Below are 26156 nucleotides of genomic sequence, written 5' to 3'. Positions count from 1 at the left end.
GGGTAACTTGGGTGCTGTGCAAATAGCGGTTTGTGTGCCGCCGTGTGGAATATACTTTTTTCTCTAGTTTGCTAAACTGCTGTGTGGTCCAGTCATATTGCGCCCTACCACTGTTTAGATTGGGTCATAGTTTTCCCAGGGCCCAGAGGATTCCCTTTTCCCCCAGCCCACCATTTTAACATTTCTACATATTTAAATAAAGTATTTTTTGGTAAAAACCTTATCCTGTGTTGTGTTGTGCTGTGACGTTTGAGGAGTTGTGTGTTTGGGGCCTAAGTTCCCCCTAGGTGACACCAACACTACAGGAGAATCATCAGAATCACTTCTACCTGGTTGACGTTTGACCTGCAAGAAGAAAAACCTGTAGCAATAAATCTAATTATGTGCCAAGTACCATTGTGCTGTATAATTACTTTGTATTGATGTGTGCAACCAGCGTTTAAGCATACTATTCTGTACATAGAAAATTGTTTTTGTACAGTCAAAGGTGCAAGGCCTTGCACTACTTTGCAGTATGCTTCAATTTCCCTCAAAGACCTCAAAGCCGTTATGTGAAAACATACAAGGAGCCGGCGAAGATGCGGAGAAGCAAGACTTTTATTAAAATTTTTACTTCAATGACAAATCAAATCATTCTGAAAGAGCTCTTTTTAGATAGGAGAAAAACAATCTGGCGCCGGCCGTTGTACAGGTGGTTTTTGCGTGGGCCGTGCCTCTCCGTTAGCTTCTCCTCCTTCTCTCGCTCCACCTCTCCTCTAGCTCCGCCTCTTCTCTTGCTCCACCTCTCCTCTAGCTGTTGTGTCCTTGGAGCGCCTCGGCCATGAACAGCTTGCCGAGGTTCTGCGAGGTGAACTCCTTCACGTTCCCGCAGTAGTTGTTAATTTGGCCTGTTGGGAGGAGGGGGGAAGTGCACACACACACACACACACACACACACACACACACACACACAGACAGACACACAGACACACAGAGACACACACACACACATACACACACGGATTCGAACGCACGTAGCAGGCGCATCAAAAAGCATCAAATTAGTAGAGGAACGGGAGAAATGGACTGATCAGAATGTTCTCGGAAGGCGGGGGGGGCGGAGGCGCGGTGCGGGGAACAGCGGGGAGGGGGGGGGGGTAGGCGGTCGACGTGCAGGTTGAGTCGGTAAACTTTAGATTGATGTAATTTCAGGATAATGGCTGAGATAATTATGAAACAGAAGGAGGGGGGTCCGTCTGCATGGGAGGATGACTGCTGTGTGTGTGTGTGTGTGTGTGTGTGTGTGTGTGTGTGTGTGTGTGTGTGTGTGTGTGTGTGTGTGTGTGTGTGAGTGTGTGATGGTGTTGAGCAGAGCTATGCACGGAGAAATTTGCACAGAGAGATTTAGAAATCTAAATCTAAATGTACATATGAGATTTAGATTTAGATTTTATTTTGAACATGGTGGGAAAAAAACTAAGATAATGGATAAAAGAAATATAGGCAAGAAAATGCCAAGCAAGAATAGTCAATTAGAATTCACAGCAAATTCTCAATCAATTTACATTTGTTTATGTCAATGAGCATGCAGTTGTGTGATCTGTGTGTGTGTGTGTGTGTGTGTGTGCGTGTACAGCTGTCTTAGTGAGGACCGATTTGGGTTTTACACCTGGGAAGTGTAGCCTGGTATCCAGCCCCATATGAATCGCAGTTGTCATCACTCTTCATATGGGTCTGGAGCCACGCCCATCCACTGGTGACTATTCAGGACAGACACTGTCCGGGACACCTGATTGGTTGGTTGATGCACGTGGCAGGACTATAATCTAAGGTTACCGATGGCGATGAAGCATTACAGAGCGCTGAAGAAACACACCTGTATGTTAAATAGCTAGGTAGCTGTTAGCTACGTTAGCTAGGCCCACTGCTGCTGTAACCGCTTCACCGACACCGGGCTCGAGACGCCAGCGTGAGTGAGCAAACGTTTCACTTGTTAACGAGTCTGAGTCACGCTCTTTAACGAGTCTGAGTCACACTCTTTAACGAGTCTGAGTCACGCTCTTTAACAAGTCTGAGTCACGCTCTTTAACGAGTCTGAGTCACGCTCTTTAATGAGTCTGAGTCACGCTCTTTAACGAGTCTGAGTCACGCTCTTTAACGAGTCTGAGTCACGCTCTTTAACGAGTCTGAGTCACGCTCTTTAATGAGTCTGAGTCACGCTCTTTAACGAGTCTGAGTCACGCTCTTTCCACTAACTCATCAGCTTTGAAATGCTTTGAGCTGCTTGTGGCCTGCAGCTAAAGTTAACGTTAAGCGGTTGCCAGTGTCGGTACCCGGATGTAGCAGACAAAGAGTATTGAAGGCAAGAGAGGAAGCATGTACTTTTTGACAACAGTGCTCCCGCCTTGATGTCGCAGTGGAACCACTGAGCGGAACAACCTATTAGCCTTCAGTTCTTATCCGTTTAAGCTCTTTGGCGCAGAATCGTCTACGTTGTCCTGCTTTGCCCCTGCGGTTGGTCAGAGTTTGATGATTGACACAGACAACAACCAATCAGTTGGGGCTGAAAAATATGTCACCACATCAGTGGTGGCTAGGCTTGCGTCCAGACCCTAAAAATGATTCATTGGGGCTGGTTACCAGGCTATGGGACGTGAGGACATTTTAGGAAAGTGACAACATTTAGGCCTGGTCCTCACTTTCTCTCACAACTTCAAAGGGCTTTTTGAAAGTTAAGACTAGGGCTGGGTTAAAAAAAATCGATTCTCAGATTTTTTAATCGATTTTTACTTTAATCCTTTGATATCGATTCATATGTCCAGAGATCGATTTTTTTTTATTCAATTTTTTTCCCCTTTTTTAATAAACATAGGCTATAATATTACAGGCTGTGTGTGGTAGTTGAAACATAGTTTCAAGTTGAAGTTTATTTATGTTTGTAGTTGAAACAAAAACATAAATACTGTAGGCTACATAAATGGAAATGTTTGATCATTAATATCTACTTTTAGAAATGATATAGGCTGAAATCAAATCACTGTGCATAATTGTGAAAGTGTCTTTATTGACAGATGAAAAGGCTGTTATTTACCCTTTGTCACCACCAGGTGAGTAAATATATGTGTAACTAAAACCATGTGTGTGGGGTGTGTGCGTGTGTGTGTGTGTGTGTGTGTGTGTGTGTGTGTGTGTGTGTGTGTGTGTGTGTGTGGTGTGTGTGTGGTGTGTGTGTGTGTGTGTGTGTGTGTGTGTGTGTGGGGTGTGTGGGGGGGTGTATGTGTGTATGTGTGTGTGTGTATGTGTGTATGTGTGTGTGTGTGTGTGTGTGTGTGTGTGTGTGTGTGTGTGTGTGTGTGGGGTGTGTGCGTACCTGCAATAAGCAGTGTGTCCATGCGTGGAGGGGGCTGGGGAGGCTTGAACATCTTGCCGATGTCTTCCTCGGGCAACGGGGGCTCCCCTCTGCTCTGTCGCTGGGTGTTCTCCTGCTGCCGCCTCTGGAGGTACTGGAGAGAGAGAGAGAGAGAGAGAGGGAGGAAGGTGCAAGAGGAAAATATATATATAGAGAGAGGAGAGACGAAAGAACAAGGGGAAGACAGGGGTGGGATGGAGCCGAGAAAGGAGAGAATGCGAAATAAGGAAGAGGAGAGGCGACAGAGAGAGAGGGGGGAGAGAGAGAGAGAGAGGGGTGACAGAGAGAGAGGGGGGAGAGAGAGAGAGCGAGAGAGAGAGGGGGGAGAGAGAGAGAGAGAGAGAGGGGGGAGAGAGAGAGAGAGAGAGAGGGGGGAGGCTGCGGTGGGCGAGGATGACAAACGGCGTGTGAGTAAACTGGAATGCTTTCAACTAAACGTCCCACAACGCACCTGTACGGGAGACTAAACGTCCCACGACGCACCTGTACGGGAGACTAAACGTCCCACGACGCACCTGTACAGGAGACTAAACGTCCCACGACGCACCTGTACGGGAGACTGCAGCCGACAGAAAGTGCGCGAGTGGTAATAAAAAGCAAAGAAAGGGGGGAAAAATGGCATTTGTTCGAATTAATTTTGACTCCTCTGGAGGTTTTCCCGCCAAAGCGTTGCGTAGAATGAACAGGGATGCGTAAATGTACACAAATGTTATAGGCCAGGGGTTTTCAAAGTCTGAGCCTCCCCTCAGACAAAGCTTGGAATATATATATATATATATATTTATATTTTTTCCATCCCATTTTTTATCCCCCATTAGTGCAAATTTTATATTTATCCTGGTTGCTGCTCCACCCTCTGCCGATCTGGGGAGAGCCGAAAACTGGCTCCATGCTTTCTCCGAGACATGGGCAGTTAGCCAGCCGCTTTTCACCTGACAGGGGAAGCTTCACCGGTAGGACATAGCACGTGGGAGGTTCACGCTATTCCAACCCGTTCCCCTCCCTCCAAACAGGCGCCCTTAACGACCAGAGGAGGCACCACTTCAGCAACCAGGATATTGCATATTTTGGTGAAGGGGTTCCTATATGAAGGAAACCCTCGGGAGGCACGGGGAGAACATGCAAACTCCACACAGAAAAGCCCTTTTGACGACCCCACCCGGGTGGTGGGCACTCGAGGACATGCGGACGGGCACGCATTCCTTCAGCGTTCACAGCATCCCAGGTGGGAATCGAACCCAGGACCTTCTAGCTGTGAGGTGACAGCGCTTACCACTGCACCACCGTACCCCCCAAAGCTTTGAATATTTTGTATTGTTTGATCCCATAGACATGATATTGCTGTTTGACATACTTCAGACTACACCAAATACATACAAAGGGTCTGTCTGAAGGTATTTATTTGTTTGGGAAAAACAATACAATTCTACAAAACTACTGTATCTCTGTACTATCTCTTTAAAGGATGGCTTTACCAGTAATCAACCCACTTTGGATCATAGATAATCTCGGTAATGTAAACACATGGGCAGTGTTTTACCTTCTCTCTCCGTTTACCTCACGGAGAAAAATGCTCCTGCTGCTGCCTGCAGAAGTTGTGACGTAAAACGCGTCACAACAGAGCGCTTTGCCAGAGGAGGAAATGGGAGATCTCTGTGAGGTAAACAGAGAGAGAAGGTAAAACACTCTCCATTAGTGATGCGCGGGTCAGGTTTTTTTAAGGCCCGCCCCAACCCAACCCGTCATTGGAGCCAGCCCGCCCCGCCCGCCCCGTTAAAATATCTGAAAATTCCGAACCCAGCCCAACCCAGCAGCCCGCAACGGCCAATTTAATGTAATATGTCTCCGGACGCAGGAGGAGCACAGCAGAGCTTCCAAGGTGTGCAAAGCAGCTAATTACTCGGTCTCTCTCCCCCCTCTCTCTCTCTCACACACACACACACACACACACACAGACACTCACATCACATGCTGCTGTGCGCGACAACAGTTGTAGCCTAGGCCTGCTCTGGATGAGTTGCGCTGCTGCTTTCATGTCGGTCTTTCTTCAATTAATCCATGGTCTTCAGATAGCGCGACCGACTACGCTTCCCCAAAGTGCGGATAGCGTGACCGCGCAGTGTTTCAAATGGAGGTAGCAGGTAGAGGCAGGCTACAGAAACAGTTCTTATTCTTCCCCATTTCTTTTAATTACCTCATGCACTCTCAATTGGCCATGTTGCAGTAGTAGGCTAAACTTAGTAGTGCAGCAGGTGCGCACACGGCTTGCAGATACGGCCAGACTCGCTGTCTGATTTCTTTTAATTACCTCATGCGCACTCAATTGTTCACAGCCTACTCACGTTGCAGTAAAGTTGACAAATAGATCACAGTCGAGTCCACAACAGAAAATCTGCGGTGGCATTATATGGACACTTCAAATAATAATTACAGCGAATAATCCTTCCAAAATGTTTGTTTTGAGAGCACATAGGCTACCTCATTGAAGCGTTTCTTTACTCCATGTAGGCTATAGAGAGTGCAGCAGGAGTCTGTCTGATTGTGTGTACCTACGTGTGAGAGAGAGTTAACGTCTTTAAGGTTAATTACTCTGCGTGTTTCACTGCTCTAAATTATTTAATAATGTTGCTTTGTCACGTTCTGAGCCTGCCCCGCCCGCACCCGCGATATTTTCATAATTTGCCAACCCAGCCCGCCTGCGGGGTGGCCCAGCCCGCGGGACCCGGCGGGTTCTGGGTGACCCGTGCATCACTACTGCCCATGTGCTTATATTACTGAGATTATTAATGATACAAAGTGGGTTGATCACCGGTAAAGCCGTCCTTTAACCAAATCACACACATTTAGGATATTCTATGTGATCCCCTTTTGATAACTACATTAATGTAATATTTTTTCACTTCCATTCACTGAGCCTCCCCTGAAACTGTTTGGAGTCCACCCGGGGAGGCCCGCCTCCCACTATGAAAACCTCTGTTATCCCCCTCTGTCATATACGCTTGTGGTCCACCCTCCATAATTGGCTTGGCGCAACCTGTAAATGCTATGCTCATGTATCTGTTGGGGAGCACACGCGCTAACGTTCACGTAGCCTATTCATTAATTAATCGTTCGGGCAATTGCTTATATCAACTAATTAAATTAGAAAACTCACGGATTCCTCAAGCGCTGCAAACCACTGTCACTGACACATGACTTAACTTATTGTGTCCTCTATAAACACTGCAGAAGTAGCCCATGACATTTGCAGCTCTGGGCACAGCAGAGCAGACTCAGCAGAGTCAGTTATCAACACAAACAGCTAAACAATCTCTCAACCAGTGATCACACAAGTTGCACAAGGCATTGATCATTATTTGGCACGGCGGCCGGCATTTTTAGAATTTTGTGGCGAATTCTGGCGATGCAAATTGCAATGGGGTGATTAACGGTAACTTTTGATTCAACCGTGTTGAAAAGAAACACGGTTTTAACATTGTTTCTTCATGCTTGTGAACGTACCTTTTTAGCAGCGGGTCCGAAAAATGAAAGGATGTTTGGTTGCCTTTTTCATCTTTACTTGTTATAGTGAGGTACTGCTGGAAAAAATAATAATTTGATGCTGGAAAAGCCAGTAGCTTTCCCCCGCGCTGTAGCTAGTTAAGGTGGAATGTTTCCTTTTCCTTCAAGCCACGAGTTGATGCCATGTGAATCATTCAGCCCACCTTAAATATAGTTAAGGTGGAATGGTTCCTTCTTTCTTCAAGCCGCGAGTTGATGCCGTGTGAATAATTCAGCCCACCTTAAATATAGGACGAATGACAACGTTGCCAAGTTTCACTCGTTTTATTGGCTCGACATGCACACACACACTGACACACACAAAAGACCCCTTGGAGAAGTATGGGAACGCCGTTCCTCCGCGTTACGGGCACTACACTTATGCTGGCACGCCATCAGGAGCAATTTGGGGTTCAGTATCTTGCCCAAGGACACTTCGACATGCAGACTGGAGGAGGCGGGAATCGAACCACCGACCTCTTTTATCCAAAGTGATTAGTGGACCACCCGCTCTACCTCCTGAGCTACAGCTGCCCCAATCCACGGCCATACCTGCGCAAACAAATAAAACTAAAAATGAATTTCAGAGAGTTCCCCAAACTTTTGAGTAGTCACTCAGATTGAAAAAGTAGTCGGATCATGTTCGCGGCGTTTGTTCCAGTGGTCCTTTTCACAATTAATAAGCTAGAACGACCGCACCGCGGATTTATGCCTCCGCCATTAGTTCATTCTTGAGTCCAAATCGCCAATTGAGGCAAATTGGAAGAAATCCCGTCAAGGCGTTCCTGAGATATGGCGTTAACAAGCTTGAAAATGGCATTGGAGAGGTCACAGTGAGCTTGACCTTTGACCTTTGATCACCAAAATGTAATCCGTTCATCCTTACGCCCAAGTCGACGTTTGAGCCAAATTGGAAGAAATTCCATCAAGCCGTTCTTGAGATATCGCTTTAACGAACGTGGGAATGGCATTCGTGAGGTCACAGTGACCTTGACCTTTGACCACAAAAATCTAATCAGTTCATCTTTTTAGTTCAAGTCGATGTTTGAGGCAAATTTGATGAAACTCCGTCAAGGCATTCCTGAGATATCGCGTTAAGCTTGAAAATGGCGTTTGAGAGGTCACAGTGACCTTGGCCTTTGACCACCAAAATCTAATCAGTTCATGCTTGAGTCCAAGTCGATATTTGAGGCAAATTTGATTAAATTCCGTCAAGGCATTCCTCAGATATCGTGTTAACGAACATCGGACGGACGGACAACCCAAATCCATAATGCCTCCGGCCAGGCTATCGCCGGCGGAGTTATAATAAAACAATATCCATATTGCAAAACACAAACAGGCAATGTATATTTTTAATAATAATAATAATAATAATGCATTTTATTTCAAAGCGCCTTTCAGGTCACTCAAGGACACTTTACAGGGTAAAATCAGAAGCAGAGCAACAGGCAAGCAAACAGTATAAAATATAAAAAGAGTGGAAGGGAAATAAAATAGAACAAAAATAAAAAACTAAACAATAAACAGAGAAAACACCATGGACATTACAGGGAATAAGCTAATTTGAAGAGATGAGTTTTGAGGCTGGATTTGAACAGGGGGAGGGTGTCAATGTTGCGAATGTCAGGAGGGAGTGAGTTCCAGAGTTTGGGAGCAGAGCGGCTGAAAGCTCTGCTCCCCATGGTGGTGAGCCGGGCAGAAGGGACAGAGAGATGGATGGAGGAGGAGGATCTGAGGGAGCGGGTAGAGGTGGCAGTGTGGAGGAGGTCAGACAGATAAGGAGGGGCGAGGTTGTGGATGGCTTTGAATGTGTGCAGGAGGATTTTAAAGTCGATGCGGAATTTAACTGGGAGCCAATGAAGTTGCTGTAGGACAGGGGTAATGTGATGGAAGGAGGGGGTTTTGGAGATGATGCGGGCGGCTGAGTTCTGGACCAGTTGGAGCTTATGGAGGGATTTCTGAGGGAGACCAAAGAGGAGGGAGTTACAATAGTCGATGCGGGAAGTGACAAGGCTGTGCACAAGAATAGCGGTGGTGTGGGGGGTGAGGGAAGGGCGGAGACGATTGATGTTGCGTAGGTGGAAATAAGCAGACCGGGTGATATTATTGATGTGAGATTTGAAGGAGAGTGAGCTATCGAGGATGACACCCAGACTCTTGACCTGAGGGGAGGGGGAAACTGAGGAACTGTCAATAGTGAGGGAAAAACTGTCAGCTTTGGAAAGTGTGGATTTGGTGCCGATTAAGAGGATTTCCGTTTTATCACTGTTTAATTTGAGGAAGTTTGAGGTGAACCAGGATTTTATTTCAGAGAGGCAATTGGTGAGGGAGGAGGGAGGGAGGGTGGAATTTGGTTTAGTGGAAAGGTAGAGCTGGGTGTCATCCGCGAAGCAGTGGAAAAGGATGTTAAATTTACGGAAGATGGAGCCAAGGGGGAGGAGGTAGGTGATGAAGAGAAAGGGCCCCAGGACAGAGCCCTGGGGCCCTTGTTTTAAGAACAAAGAAAATAATAACTATGTTTCCCACAGGATTTGGAGAGATTGTGGTGGGTGGGGTGTCCGGGGGGCCATAAGAAAAATGTGTACATTTTAAACTAAAATGCATGAATCTGGTTCACTTTGAGAACAAATTTAAGAGGCTAGATGTATGAAGAAAACCTCAAATTACACAGCCTCTTTACTGTGATGTGGTTTTAACAATGATGAAAAATAAAATCTCCCTTTCTTGCTGAAGTACAGTGGTTCATTATGCCAACATCACTCTCATTGGACACTGAAGGACAAGCCCTTAATTGTGTGGTTTGCAATTGCAAACACAAACAGTTGCTCCGTGGTGGCTTGACCACCAGATGTCCCTAAACAACAAGCTAACGTAGTTTAGCCAACAGGAGTGGCGATGCTGCCAAAAAGTGAGCCATTTGCGATTAGTTCTACTCAAAAAGTTGACCGCAACCTGCCAGATAGTAGTCATCACGGTAGCGTTAATCGCTATAAAAAGCAATAAGCAGTTCACTCGTATTCAGCAAGCTAGCTAGTTTATCATTTTAACTTAGCCCAACCCATACAAGCTGCGGTTTGAAGGGCCTATTGGAAATGGATGATGGAACTGATGCTGACATGGACGGGTGAGAGAGTGAAAGTTGATCCGAGCCGACAGGAGACCGGACATGAAGCAATTGGGGTCATTTTTGTCAAGTCAATCAGTGGCGTGCCTGACCAAGTTGGTGCCCTAGGCAAGATTTTAGCTGGTGCCCCCCCCCCCCCCCCCCCTCCCCCAAAGAAAATATAATAAAAATTATAACGTAGCTAATCCGCCACTGCAGTGCAGGCTCAGAATCGCCCTTCAGTGGCGCTGGAAGTACTTTTAGGTAGGGGGTGCTGTAAGGAAGGGACTCTCGGTGCTGCCCGCGAGGGCAGCGCCGAAGAAAATTTTAAGTTTTTTGGACTTTCATCCATATTTAGAAGAATATTTAATTTTAAATTAACATTAGGATTATACTGTTGTGATGTCATTATTCAGTATCTTCTCCTTTTCTCACTCACTTTCATGTAAGCACCTGCTCTCCCATTAGTCGTTTTACACTACAACAGATAGCAACACAGGCATAAACACTGAACTTGTTATTATTATTATTATTATTATGGAAAACCAGATTATGATGAAAATCAAACACTTTTGAAGAGAGAGCGTATGAAATAAGATTAGAGCTGGGAAGCACAAACTGTTTTTTAATGCATCTTGTTGGTGGTATAAACACAAGACAGCCAAATCCAACAATTTCAAAAATCCCATTTCTTGCCACCAGGGGGTGCTGCAGCACCCTCAGCACCCACCTTCCAGCTCCCTTCCCCCACTCTGGGAAAAAGCTCCGAGCAGGTAGAAGGGGCGTGGCCACGCAGTGGGTGGGGTGGTATGGATTAGGGACCATGGTGAAAGTGCTGCAGCCCAGGCAGCCAGAAAGCCAGAATTAGAAAAATGATTTCACTATTATTTAAAGACTTAAGACGTTGTTCTGCTTATTTTTTGTCTACTATTGTAAAATAATAGTAGGCCTATTATCATGAAAAAGTATTTGTAATTTTTTTTTTTTTTTACCCTCTCTGGCGCCCCTAACGTCTCAAGCGCCCTTAGCATTTGCCTAGTTCGCCTAATGGACGGCACGCCACTGAAGTCTATGTAACGTTCGTTAGGACCAAAGCACTTAACAACATTATTAACCGTGTAATCCCTAATTAAGTTATTTCAACTTTACCTTACATGTTTTGACAGTGAAGGTCAGATGACAGGCGATTGAGGCGAACAACAGACGTGAGTTGAAAGACGTGCGCAAATATGCCTGTGCCTCAACTCACTAAAAATGTAATTTATAAAGTAACCGGTAGGCCAGAGGCCACTGCCAGTAGGCGGAGAAATCACCAGCCACCGGGGCTTGGGGGGGAACTCCCTGCATTTACCAAATTCAAAAGACTCATTTGAGCAGAGAGTGCACCTGCCATTTACCAAATTCAGACAGCTAGAAATGACAAACGCAGCCCTGTGGACACGGTGCCTTTTCGGGTCCTTCTCTGATGATGAACAAGGTTCCACATTTGTCAAGGAAGTTGAGTCAATAGTGGCAGATTGTACGGAGCACAAGACGTCTGCAGGCGGTAAGAGAGGCTCACTCCCTTTTCTCTGTGTGGGGATATTGTTTGTTAACAGTGCAGAACTGCATGGAAAATGAACACAGTCGACACCGTCATAGGGTGATATTGTGTGTGTTAGGGATGTTCATTTTAAACAATTTCCATAATCGAAAATCGGGAAAATTAACGATCAATTATCGATAGCGTAATAATAATAATAATAATAATAATAATAATAATAATAATAATATATATATATATATATATTTTACTCTGGTCTGGTAATAACGTTGCGCGTTCTCAGCCAGCTATAATGGCGATGCCGCTGTGTAGTAAGAATATCAGACACTAGCGCTGTGGCCAGGTAAACAAACATGTTACATGTCAGGTTACATGATGTAAGGCAATCGGCGTCTTCCAGCTTAGCTGACAGCACAAGAGTCAAATCAACAGGCCTGAGCCTCACTGAGGTCCGCAGACCGCTGGGTGCGTTTGTTTGTGTCCCCGGCGCATGCCGGTGTGAATTCCCCATGTTTAAAACAGTTTTGTTGGCACAAAGGCCCGTGCCCAGCCAGAAAACTAGAGACTATATGAAGCTCCACCTCACGTTAGTCGGCTGTGCAATGGAGTGGGGCGAGGAGGAACGAATTCCACCCAAACCTAGTCCGCAAAAAAATAAATGAATAAATAATAATCAATCAAAATTCCACATGATCGAATCAATTCCTTAACGATCAATTATCGATTTTCGATAATTGATGAACATCCCTAGTGTGTGTGTGTGTGTGTGTGTGTGTGTGTGTGTGTTTTGCAGCATTAACGCCGGGCTGCTTGGGGGCTGTGATGTCGAGAAGGTTGGCTGGAGGAGTATGATGGATCGTAGTGGTCCCTGTGTATGTGATTGGCCACGGAATGTGTGTGTGATTGTGGGGCACGCGTGTGTATTTGGAGCAAACCAACCTGTAGCTATGGGCTACTGACTGCCTTTCCGAAGCCCTGCCACTCCGAACGTTAACTTCCATTATTCGGACTGGCGGTCGTTCACCTTAGAAGCCACAATGCCGACCTTAGGTTTAGGCGTGGGGGTGGGAGAGGTTAGGTTTTGGGTTAGGGTCTGGGGGAGGTTAGGTTTAGGCATGGGGGGAGGTTAGGTTTGGCGTGAAAAACGGGGAATATAGAACCCGGGGAACAGAGATATGATCCCTTTCTGAGTGCCGATATTTCGGAGTGGCAGAACGTCGGAGTGGCAGCACGTCGGAGTGGCAGCATGTAACCGTAGCTATGAACGGGCGCGCGGGCGGGCGTGCGTTTATGTTTTCATTGCACGCGTCGGCCGAGATGACGCCTCCTCAACCCAGATGGACATTAATAACACATCAGCTATTTTCACACTTCAACTAAGAGAGAATAATGAGAGGATGATGTCTGCGTTTGCAGGTGGGTGTTGAGTGTGTGCGTGCGCGGGCGGTGCTGCACACCGATGAGTCAACCTGGCGCTTCCATTTCCCTCAGGAAATGGCGTGTAACAAGTGGGTGAGCTGGTGTTTTGCACTTCACCATTACCAGCTCGCTGCAAAACGCTGTGTGTCTGAGTCTCTGTACGTCTGCTCGCCTCTTTTTTTGGTCCTTCTGGCTGACGTTGTGCTTGTAGGTGGTGTGTGTATGTTGTCCAAGGTGCTTTTGCGGCTGCTATTGACTGAACTGTCAGCTTCACGTGGTGCGGTCTTCAAGGACCTTGAGACGCACCTTGTACCTTGTTCTGGGGTGGGACAATATATCGAAATATCGTGATACTTCCTCTTGTGATACATTATCGATACATTGGCGCCCGTATCATGATAGCATATTATTGTGATGCCATATCGTGACATTTATCCTGAAATGTGTAATTGTTTGCACTCTTTTCCTGTAAACTTAATTTACACACATTGATTTTTTACTGAGGCATCATTTTGTATCCTTCCTTTAAACAAGTGTCAGTCAGTGTGTGTAAAGCTGTGTTCACACAGAGATATTTATTTTTCTCTCTGTCGCTCGATTCAACCCTTAGGAATCGCTCTGTCGCTCTGTTTAAATTGCTCGTCAACAGGCACAATAATTGACGGACATCTGGGGGCTATAACGTTACGCAATGTCGTGATATTTGTCCACTACGAGCCACCGTAGTTGTTTACAAGCTAAGCCTATCAGCATGCTCCTAACGTGAGTTCTATACCGGTAGTACAGACTTCACTTCATGTCAGCTCTCAGCCTGTCAATCAGCTGTCAATGCGATTTGTTGCCACACAATAAACCAGTGGTTTCTTCCAAGCCAGTGTGATCCTTGACTCACTCTCACACAGCAGCCAATCAGCGTTGAACAGCGAGCGACTGATGCCAGCGTAATTTCGCTCGAGTTGGGATATTTCATCTCGGGCGACGAGCGAATCTTCTCCCTATCGCTCTGTCTCTGTCGCTCGGACGCCCAGCGATTTTTCTCCCGGGCGAATATACGCTCAATCGCTCGTTTGCATTGACTTTGTATGTAAACTCGATGCCAGCGAAAAACTTTAATAGGTCGGTGTGAACGCAGCTTTAAAGAGGCACTATGCAGTCTGCACTTTGTTCTACATTGTTTCATGTCAATTCTGTGAAGAAATACATCATTCCTGCTTTTTGCCTTTTTAGGGACTGTGTCCATCTAGCGTCTTTTCATCAGCTCCGGCGTCTTTTTTCAGTTGTTTCCCATGGGGGGAGAGCGTATGCGGTCGCACACGGATGTCTAGAGAAAGTGCGCTGCGCCCAGCGTCTATTTTCACAGCGCTCCGGCGTTTTTGTGCTCCCGACTCCCAGCGCTTCCAGCTGAAAATATTTTAACTTTTCAGAAAGACGCTGGTGTCGGGTGCTGCTTTTCTGGCAACTTAATCATGGAGAAATCGCAACAGAGACAGAAAGGCTCAATTGTGGGAGCAGATTGGCTAGACACTTAAAATTTCTGGTGAGTGTTGAGCTAAATCACTGTATGTGTGTTGTTTGCTGTTGTGTTGTGTTGATGTTAGCTGTCAGCTATCAAGCTACTACCGCACTGAACTAACGTTAGTTTCAGACTGCGTCCTTGTATATTGTGCGCCGAGATCAGCGCTCCCCAGCGCACTCCCAACGTTTAACGGTCGGAAAAAGACGTTAGGTGGACACAGGCCCTTAGGGTTATTTCTTCCTCTTCAGTTGCACAGATATCGTGATGTAGATAAAATTGTTTTGCAATGTATCGATTATCGCAGAATCACTGTCTCGTGATACCATCGTTATCGAGGGCCAAGTATCGTGACAGTATAGTATCTAAGGGTGCTCCGATCCGGGTAAGCCATGATCCGATCCGATTCCGATTCCTGGGGTCACGATCCGATTCCAGAATCGATTCTCGATTCCAATGATTCTCCATTCCAGAATCTAGAATCGATTCTCAATTATGTAGTTTTATATTGCAATAACACACAAAGGTAAATCTAAGACAAAAAATGACAAATGTATTAATGCTGAAGTATTACAGTGAGGGCCTAAATTCATTTTGCAAACTACGGGGGAATTCCCCCCTTATGTTCTTCAGATAAGATGGATTTATAGGCTGGGGGGGATCTGTAGACTTTGAGAAGGATTTATAGATTTTGGGGGAATACATTAACCAGAGTTCTTAAGTGCAAGAGGTGGTGGCACCGTGGCAGTACAGTACACAAATGACATGAACATTTGGACACTTATTCAGCCGGTATCTTGCATGTTGCGTTCAGGTGCACTGTAAAAAAAAATAATAATAAAAAAAAAAAATAACAATACGAAGAAGAATCGATTCTTGGGAGTTTGGAATCGATCCAGGAATCGTGGCATTAAGAATCGCGATCCTTTCAAGAATCGATTTTTTGGAGCACCCCTAATAGTATCCTAAGTTACTCTGCGATTCCCACCAATACCTTGTACCCACCTGTACCTTGAAGGTACTGGAAAATAATGAAATGAGGGTGCAGTGTTTCCTCTAGGCCTATAGGAAAGATTGGGCCCATTTCCGATAATATCAAATATCACGATATTTCCAGAATATTGCTATTTAGAAAATGTACACTTATTTTTTTGCCCCTTACCCCCAAGGCATTGCATGGTGGGCAACGCATGGTGGGCAACGACCCCTCCCTTGCGGAGGAATTAAATACTTTTTCCGCAAGGTTTGAGACGAAAGGCGACAACTCCACGGCTTTAATAGCCGTGGGCGCGTCTAATGTCAGAAATGGGGAGCCTCCTTTCACAATCAGGGAGTGTGATGTGAGGAGGATGTTCAAGGGGGTAAACGGGAGGAAAGCTGCGGGGCCTGACCAGATTCCTGGGAGGGTCCTAAAATCATGTGCCAACCAGCTAGCCCCTGTTTACACAGACATTTTTAACACGTCTCTTGCTCAAGCTGTCGTCCCCCTTTGCCTTAAGCGGTCCATCATAGTCCCTGTGCCAAAAAACAATAGTCCATCATGCCTGAACGATTACCGCCCAGTGGCACTGACCTCAGTGGTCATGAAATGTTTTGAGAGGCTAGTAAAACCCCACATTTGCTCCACCCTGCCGAGTTCATTTGACCCCCTCCAGTTCGCTTATAGAACAAATAGGTCTAGAGATGATGCCATCACCAACCTTCTGCACACCTGCCTTACCCACCTGGACAAGGGGAGGGGGAACTATGTGAGGATGCTGTTCATCGACTACAGTTCAGCATTCAATACCATAGTCCCCCTCAACCTGGTGGCTAAGATGACGGCACTAGGGTTCAACACCCAATTATGTAATTGGGTGCTGGACTTCCTCACCGGTTGCCCCCAGGTTGTGCGGGTGGGCGGCGGCGTCACCTCTAGTTCACTGACCCTCAACACAGGCGCCCCCCAGGGGAGAGTTCTGAGCCCGCTGCTCTATAACATCTACACACATGACTGTGTGGCCTCTGACAGTTCAACCGCCGTCCTTAAGTTTGCTGACGACACCGTAGTGCTAGGTCTGATCTCCGATAACAACGAGGAGGCTTACCTGAACCAGGTATCAGACCTGGCACTATGGTGTCAGTCCAATAACCTGTCCCTGAACATCAGCAAAACAAAAGAGATGGTGGTGGACTTCAGAAGGAAGAAGGGCAGTGGGTACACCCCACTGACCATCGGTGGGGAGCCTGTGGAGAGGGTCAGCAGTTTTAAGTACCTAGGCATGTACCTCAGTGAGGACCTCACTTGGAGTCTGCACTCTGAGTATATGCTCAAGAAGTCCAGACAACGTCTATACTTCCTCCGCCGGCTGAGGAAGTTTAAGGTCGCACCATCCATCCTGAAGACCTTCTACTCCTCAGCCGTCGAGAGTGTCCTCACTGGGTGCATCTCCGCCTGGTACGGGAGCTGCACTAAAAGGGACCAGGTAGCCCTACAAAGGGTGGTGCGCTCAGCTGAGCGTATCACCAGAGTGTCTCTGCCCACCCTGCATGACACCTATTCTAAGCGGGTGAGAGCAAGAGCTCATAAAATAATGAAGGACGCCACGCATCCCAACTTTGGCCTGTTCACCATGCTGAGGTCAGGGAGACGCCTTTGTAGCCTGAAGGCAAAAACCGAAAGGCTCAAGAGAAGCTTCTTCCCCCAGGCTGTTCGCATGCTCAATGCTAGCCACTAGCAGCATTAGGACCACACAATATTTATTTATTTTACTTTTTAAATATGGCACTTTATTTCAATTTTTAATTAAAGACAGGACATGACGATACTGTATAGCACTTTACGATCAGCACTTTATGTCTCTTACATGTTCTGTGTCTTTTATTGTTTTTACTGTTTTTATTGATATCTACCTTTTCTGGCACATTGCAGAGACTAAGTCCCATTGCATTTCACTGCATGTTTTACACTGTATTTCTGTGCAAGTGACAAATAAAGTATCCTTGATCCTTGATCCTAGGGGAAACACTGGGGGAGAGTTTTGCCTAGGCGTTAAAATGAAAAGTTACTGTTTATAGATAGGAGCCTTGTATCCAGGCAAACACAAGGCACCACCGCGGGGCAGAAAGGCAGTGTGTCTTCAAAGCCAAGTTTCTGTGGAGCAGGAAATGTTCCAGTAGTGGCTAGACCCAACACACGCTAACGAGAAGCTAATGCCAATCAAGAGTTGATATTACAGATATACATATTACTGAGTCAATCAGCTTCAATAATATACACTCTGATTGGCATTAGCTTCTCATTAGCGTGTGTTTGGATCTAGCCACTACTGGAACATTTCCTGCTCCACAGAAACTTGGCGTTGAAGACACACTGCCCCGCGGTGGTGCCTTGTGTCTTTACAGCTGCTGTTTACTGAGGGTTGGTCTGTGGGACTATGTTCATGCGCATCACTGGCTGCGTATGTTGGTGAAACGGTCTGTTTGCTTGGCTGGCACATGAGCATGCCTCCATGTGCGCGTGTGTGTGCGTGTGTGTGTGTGTGTGTGTGTGATGTGTGTGTGTGTGTGTGTGCTACCTGGTGTCTCTGCAGCTGTAGTCCACGGCTGAGAGATAAAGACCTGCTGTTTCTTTGAGATTGTGGCCGTAGCTGCATCTGTGCTAGAGTGTGTTTGTTTGTGTGTGTGTCTGTGTGTGTGTGTGTGTGTGTGTCTGTGTGTGTGTGTGTGTGTGTGTGTCTGTGTGTGTGTCCCACCCTCCACTATGTGCGTGCTGCTAACCTGATGTTTCTGCTGCTTACAATTTATTTATTTATATTCACGTTTTCTCAGAAACTCATCGAGTAAACAGATTTACAGTATCAAGGATATAAAAATTAAATAATAATAATAATCCCACAAGAACAGTCCCCCCCAATAACTCTAGACAAGGGCCAAAACAGAGGCAGTGCAGTCAGGAAGGGAAAAAATGAATAAATAAACAAACAAATAAATAAATAAAACTTAAAGTCCCTGGAAACCAAAATCCACAAAAACGTTCTAACTATGTTATTTAGGGTCTTATGTTAGTAATTTTGTGCCTCAGAAATTATTATATATTACTTTCAACCCAAAGCCTTAAAATCGACACTTTTCTACAAGATTCTACAAAGTACTTCCTCATTGAAGACAGCAGTGCGCGAGGTGCTAAAACGCAGGAGCTTATGACGTCATAAGCTCTATATAACCTTTGTACACGCACGCAATCCCACCCACCTATGGCAAGTCCGTTCTTTGCCCCCAGTGACAGCGCTCCCTCGCTGTCCGTCTCCCTCCCTGTGTGCCGTCTGCCACCAAGCGCTGTGCTTGTGAGATTAGCAAGGTGTCGGGTTTCAGCCATGCGCTCCTCTCTCTCTCTCTCTCTCTCTCTCTCTCTCTCTCGACAGACACTCAGGCAAAGAACGGACAGAGATCTCTTCCGAGCCGCGAAGCAACACACACACACACACACACACACACACACGGTGTGTGCACTCATCTCTCTTTCTCCGTTTCCCTCCCCCCTCTCTCTCGCGCTCTCCGAGAGACAGAAATTTCCCTGCTGTAGATGGGACACGCCCACACATTCCGCGGGAGAAAGTACACTCTAAAAAATAATGAAATCTCATGAGTTTTGCCATGGCTGTCAAACCTAAATTTATATACTTTGCGACGTTCATCATCGTTCAAATTTGGCTGGTGGCTTATTAACATAGGGTCCTGTGATGTGATTAACTCAAAATGCTAAATAATAAAGAAATATTTCTGGTTTCCAGGGACTTTAAATAATAAAACAAGGGTACATCTACTTTTGCTTGCTCAGAGTCTGGCTGTAGGTGGTGTGTCTGTGCATCTGTGCATGAAAGATTTGGCGTGTGTGTGTGCGTGTGCATGATGTGTGTGTGCGCGCACGTGTGTGTGTGTGCATGATGTGTGTGTGTGACGTGTGTGTGTGTTTGATGCGCGCGCATGTGTGTGTGTGTGCATGATGTGTGTGTGTGACGTGTGTGTGTGTTTGCGCGCGCGCATGTGTGTGTGTGTGCATGATGTGTGTGTGTAAACAAGATACCTGGTGCTTCTTCTGCTGCTGCTGCTTGCTCAGGTTGCGGCTGTACGTGTTGTCCTTGACAATGTCTTGGCTCATGTCATCCACTCTGTCCATCAGGAGCTGCAGGCTCTTCTCCAGGGGGGGAAGATGGCAGTGTGTCACTCACAAATATGTATCCTCCTATAGAGCATCGTGAGCAGCACTGACATACATCCACTCTCTAACCCCTCTTCCCTTGGAGATACTCCTGGGAGGATTGTGCACACAGACAGACAGCGTACACATTCTGTTTATAGTACTTTCTACAGTCCACTGGAGGAGAGGGAGGGAGGGAGAGAAGTCGAAAACGACCGCAATGAAGTTAGTTTCTCTCCCCTGTGCTTCGGTTTCCTGATCACTTTGAAGATGAAAACAACTAGAGCCCGACCGATATATCGGTCCACCGATAGGCTATTATCGGCCGATATTGGCCGATAACCGATATATCGGTATCAGCCGATATGTTGGCCGATATGCCGATATTTGATTATTTTGTATTTTTTAAGTTATAGACAGCATGTTGTGTATATTTGATCTTTTTATTTAACTCAAATTATATTTTATATTTGTTCTATTTGTGTTTTTGTATTTCTAGTTATTTATAATTATTAGATTGCCAGTTCAGTTTACTGTTTTATTGCATTGATGTCATTTTGGACAATAACGTTTATTGATAAGCTGTAAAATATCCTCCCTACATTACATATCTCAAGTCATGTCAAGTCATACTTTTGTCAAGTGTTTGATATTTGAGGGATCATTGCAAAATAATTGTGTAATATAACGGTCAGGTGTATTATATAATATAAGAATATCGGCCGATATATCGATATCGGAATGTTTTTACTTCCTAATATCGGTATCGGCATCGGCCTCCAAAATCCAGTATCGGTCGGGCTCTAAAAACAACATGCTGTTGCTGCTTAATAATAAAAGCACAAACCTGCGGAAGGCCTTTTATTGTGAAGAACTGATCGGAAATGCAATGTTTATCCACCGTTTTAGCTCTGAATTTTGACCACTAGTGACTAGTCACACAGCCATAATCTGATGCTGCAGTTGCTTTGCAACTTGAGACAAGTGCATCACCAGTTTAACCCATTGATACCTGATGCAGCATTTGCGTGTATATCCCTTATTTGTGTGCGTATCCCTTTAAGACCGCGAACCGCGGTTCGCGGTCTTAAAGGGATACACACACTCCTCTCCTCCTCTCCACACATCACTTGGCTCTGTTATCATATGCTACATCTTTTCCCACCATTGCCAAGCTCACAACACTCGGCTGCCAAGGTCTTTCTCTTCTCTCTCCCATCTCCCCTGGGTCCCATTTCGGGATGTCTGCCCAGCACCTTGAGCTCAACCTTGACAAGACGGGGCCGCTCTTCTTCTACTCTTGTATTTTGGTCTAAGGAATTACATGATCTAATTGATGAATGCTTGGAGGCTGCTGCACAATGCAATTAGCAGATTGGAAGGAGAGGGACTGACTTGTTTGTATTTAAATGGCAATTATAATCGGCGAGTGCCGCCAGCAATGCAAATATTGTTATTGTTGTCTGTGCAGTGTGTGTGTGTGTGTGTGTGTGTGTGTGTGTGTGTGTGTGTGTGTGTGTGTGTGTGTGTGGGGTATGTGTGAGTGTGGGGTGTGTGTGTGAACAGCGGTCACAGCCCATCATTTGTTGGAAGCTGAAACAACTTGTCAAACAAATACTTGATCTTTTCCTACAGTCCCTGAACAGCAGCCTCTATTCCCAAAAGCACCATCTCTCAAAGGCATGATCTCTGGAAACTTTCATCAATAGAGACACTGCATGAAATAGGCCACGCCCATCACGGCGGAAAAGCTCCGTTCATTTCCACACACCAGCGTCATCTTCCTTGAATTAAACATAGCTAAAAGCTGTTCAATCATGAGAGGCCAGTCGGTAGGATTTAACAAACTTTATTTAGCAATCGGCATGCATGGCAAATACTTTGGCGCATGACTCCATTAGCCAGTGGCGCTGCTCTTGAGGCAAGAGGAGGGCATCTGCTTAGGCTAGGAGATCCCCCAAAAGGAAGATCTGATTACCGGAGGTTAATTGAGATCTGCGGGCACCGGTAGTTGATTGTACTTTTCTGGCCTTCGACCTTTTTAACGACTTATGGCTACTTGCGGCTGGCGCTTCCCAACTCGGTCGGGCCTTCGATCTTGACCCCCCTACTTGCGTTGCGGCTGGCGCTTCCCAGCTCGGTCGGGCCTTGCGCGCCACACGACTTGGCCTTCTGACTGACCCTGACTCTCTCTCTCGACTCTCTCTCTCCCCCAAAAATGATCCGGGAGATTTACTGCGCCTACTGGGCGCTGTGCTTTTCGGGGAGCCACCACCAACGAGACATTTTGGCACAGAGCCCGGGACACTGTTTGTTGCCATGCTCGCCGATTGAGGAAGGAGGGTTCTTTGGGCCACGGTATGGCCGCCTGCTCCGGGCGGGTGTAGCTGGAGAGCTGATGAAGACCAGCTGGAGCGTCCTCTTGAGGTGCTGGATGACTTAGGGGTTGGTGACTTAGTGACTTAGGGGTTCCCAACTTGGCCTGGGTGACTTAGAGATTTCCCGACTGGGCGCTGGACTTGGATGACTTAGGGGTTGGTGACCCGACTTGGCCTGGGTGACTTAGTGGCTTCCCAACTTGGCGCTGGGGCCAGTCTGAGGCCTGAGCCTGATGTAGCGAGCCATGGGGAGTAGATTGTTTCCAGGAGTTAGGATTACTTAGGGGTTGGTGACTTAGTGACTTAGGGGTAGGTGACTTAGTGACTTAGGGGATGGCTTAGGGGTTGGTGACTTAGTGGCTTAGGGGATGACTTAGGGGTTGGTGACTTAGTGGCTTAGGGGATGACTTAGGGGTTGGTGACTTAGTGGCTTAGGGGGTGATTTAGGGGTTGGTGACTTAGTGGCTTAGGGGATGACTTAGGGGTTGGTGACTTGGTGGCTTAGGGGCTGGTGACTTAGTGGCTTAGGGGGTGACTTAGGGGTTGGTGACTTAGTGGCTTGGGGGATGACTTAGGGGTTGGTGACTTGGTGGCTTAGGGGTTGGTGACTTAGTGGCTTAGGGGGTGACTTAGGGGTTGGTGACTTAGTGGCTTGGGGGATGAACTTAGGGGTTGGTGACTTGGTGGCTTAGGGGATGGCTTAGGGGTTGGTGACTTAGTGGCTTAGGGGGGTTGGTGACTTAGTGGCTTAGGGGATGACTTAGGGGTTGGTGACTTAGTGGCTTAGGGGTGACTTAGGGGTTGGTGACTTAGTGGCTTAGGGGATGACTTAGGGGTTGGTGACTTGGTGGCTTAGGGGATGGCTTAGGGGTTGGTGACTTAGTGGCTTAGGGGATGGCTTAGGGGTTGGTGACTTAGTGGCTTAGGGGATGACTTAGGGGTTGGTGACTTAGTGGCTTAGGGGATGACTTAGGGGTTGGTGGCTTAGGGGGTGACTTAGGGGTTGGTGACTTAGTGGCTTGGGGGATGACTTAGGGGTTGGTGACTTGGTGGCTTAGGGGTTGGTGACTTAGTGGCTTAGGGGTTCCCAACTTGGCCTCGGTGACTTAGTGACTTCCCGACTTGGCGCTGGACTTGGATGACTTAGGGTTGGTGACTTAGTGGCTTAGGGGATGACTTAGGGGTTGGTGACTTAGTGGCTTAGGGGATGACTTAGGGGTTGGTGACTTAGGGTTTTTTTTTTTTTTTTTTTTTTTTGTTATTACTATTGTTATTAGTGGGCGTTTAAAGATGGGATGATCGGATCGCAGACCAGGTAGATTGTCAATCAACTCGCTTTATTTAATCAAACACGAGGGACACCTACAGTACATGTGGTGTTTTCAAAGCAATTTAAATCAATATTTCTTGTTTGGTGGGGGGCGGGTCCTTTGCGGGCAGCGGGAGCGGGGGTGGGCGTCCCCGCAGGTGCTACATGCGTGCAGGAAATTACATTTGGGATATGTGCACACGTTTTCATTGAAATATCTGCAAAGGTAGTCGGGGGAATGGGCATGCACCTGGGAGGACCCACTGGTGTCGGGCGCCCAGGAGGGGGCGGGGCTGGGGGCGGCGCCGGACTGAAAGGCCGCCTTTGGGCAGAATTGTGCAGAGTGCCCCGGTTCGCCGCACGAGTAGCAGGTGTTCACCGGCCGCCCGCTAACCAGCGACGTGAAGATCTGCATGTCCATAATGGACCAGTTAAGCCGCGTATTAGCCCGGGTGATCATCAGGGCGGCTTTAGCGGAGAATGCTTTATGATACTGGTAGAATAATTTACCGTGGTTGGAGTAGAGGTCCACTATTAGCGCTATATATAAATCTAGCTCGTGGCGGCGCTCTGGGTACACCTCACAGATCACGTCGCGGTAGACGCCGAACGTGTTCAGGAAGTCACATAGGGAGAGGTCTTTGGACAGGCGGGGGTCGGACGACTTTAAATAGACAGGGCCATCTGGGTCACCCCCGACCTTCCTTTTGCACTCGGGGGATGGCAGGAGTATGCTAACTAAATTGATGTCTCTGCCCTTCAAAATCTGGGATCTCAACCTGGGAGACACATCGGCACAGGGAGAAACAAAAGGCATACCAAATGAGATGGCGGGCGTGGCGGACGCCAGGGTGTTCATCTGGGCGGGTTGGGCGGTGGTGAGGAGCACGTCGGCTTGCTGCGTGGGCGTGGGCGGGATCGGCTGCTGCGCTGGCTGGGCTGTGGCGAACGTGGGGGGAAAGGGGGGGGGGGGTTTCCAGGGCCCTCAGACGAGCATCCACTGATCTGCTAGCATCTAGCAGGGACAGCAGAATGGCTCTTGACGACCCCTGTCGGCTCGGCGGAGCTGCGAATGGTGCCGTTTCCGCTTCCGGGGCGGCGGCCTGGAGGTCAGTGCGACCAGGAAGGACATGGCGTCTCGCGGTGGCCCCGCGGCCTGTATTTCCCCGGCGTCTCCCCGCTCTCGGAGCGGCTGCCTCTGCTGATCTTCGTCCGCGGCCTCTCGCACGTCCGCGCCGAGCGGCCTCCCCCTCTGGCACGCTCGCGCGCGTTCTTGGGCGACCGGGCGCACGCGGCACTTCGTCATCTGCTCTCCTTCCAAGGGCCGTCGCAGTGGCGCGCCCCGTGCCACGGGAACGCGCGCCGGGCCCTTTCATCATGGCTGCGTTGGCGGCCTGTGGTCCGGCCGCTTCGCCAACGTCTTCATCAGACGTCTCGGAAAGCAAGAACGCACCGTGGCCGATCTGGAACGGGGTCTCGTTGGCTGAGCTGCTGTCGCTGTCCATGGACTGCTCTGGCTCGGAGCTCGACATGCCGGGAATGGAGTGGGAAGCGTTGAGGAATATGCGGGGAATATCTGCGTTGGATTTCCACGGGTAGAAAAGGCTTGAGGGTGCTGATTCGGTCTCCGGATATGGTGCAAAACAACGCTCCGGAGGAGGGCTCAAGGGAGATGGACTGCTGTGAAGCTGCTGCTGTTATGATCGGCCAGAGAGAGAGAGGTGACGTAGAACCCTTGCTATATATATGAGAATTAACTGACGTCATATCTGACGTCATTACGGACGTCATACTAAGACTTTGACTGACCACGTCATACTAGAACTTGATTGACGTCAGGGGTGATCGGATTAGATTATGCACGAATGGCCTTCTGCTTGAACTATGGTCTAGAGACCTCACTTGTGTGGTGGGGCTGCGCAGACAACAAATGTAAAAAAATCGCCAGTTAAAGTTTTTTTGGGTACTCCTGAGCAAAACAAGGAAGCCATTGAGAATTGGCGAGAAGAAAAATGTGGATCTAGCTGTCAAGGAAGTAAATTGGAGTGTTCATCTTCCGTATATACGATATTTTTGTGCAACATGCAACCATGCACGTGACATAGGAGAACGCCAGGATTGGAGGTGGGGGGGTTTCTGTTTTCCCCCGTTTTGGGCGTGGCTTCTGAATGATGACGCGTTACGCAGTGTCTCTATGTGGGCAAAATCTCTTGATGTATTGAGAGAGGCACGGCAAGGCTGATCTGAATGTACAATTCACGGGTGCCAAGTGGTCAGATGTGCCAAGCATGGCCTCCTTCAATTCAAAGTGGTACACACAGACTGCATGTCCGACTCTCATAGATGTATCCTTTTGATTGATGATTCTTGATGAATAGATGTAAAATCTCACCTACAACACTAGCTCATATGTTCTGGTTCAGCCCAGGTTCTCTCAGGTTTACTGCTCCTCCTTTTCTGATGCCCTATCCAAGATATTTTAAAGACCAATAGATCATAGATCAAGACCGATAGATATCATCTGAGGTATTTAAGACTGCTAACTTTATCTCTAGGGCCTGGAATAAAAGGCAAGCACAGCTCTTTAAGTAGGTTCGGGTGGTGGTTTTCATGCTGTACAACTTTACTGTATGTATTTTGGGTGTTTTCTGTTGGTTTTATGTTTTGATCATTGTTTGTTTAAATGATGAACAGTAAAAGTGTCCTGTAAGCCCATGTGGGCTGGGCTTCATTCCGAAGCATGACACTTAAATAAAGAAAATCAATCAATCAATCAGATCC

At 47.2% G+C, this 26156-nt stretch overlaps 1 protein-coding gene across 1 annotated transcript in view; it reads right to left on the bottom strand.

Moving 5' to 3' along the window:
• Positions 1–789: 789 nt before the first annotated feature.
• LOC310786969 (eukaryotic translation initiation factor 3 subunit H-like) overlaps positions 790–26156 on the bottom strand; it is a gene marked incomplete at both ends in the record, with an annotated part of 187459 nt that continues 162092 nt past the window's right edge. The window contains 3 exons of the mRNA XM_083648299.1: positions 790–887; positions 3350–3482; positions 19575–19698. Coding sequence (XP_083504425.1) covers positions 790–887; positions 3350–3482; positions 19575–19698 — 355 coding nt within the window. The remainder of the gene's footprint in view (positions 888–3349; positions 3483–19574; positions 19699–26156) is intronic.

Source organism: Poromitra crassiceps (assembly GCF_964638095.1).
Source record: "Poromitra crassiceps genome assembly, chromosome: 12".
NCBI lineage: Eukaryota > Metazoa > Chordata > Actinopteri > Beryciformes > Melamphaidae > Poromitra > Poromitra crassiceps.
The sequence above is the reverse complement of the archived record's forward strand: the minus strand, read 5'-3'. Positions and strand labels throughout refer to the sequence as shown.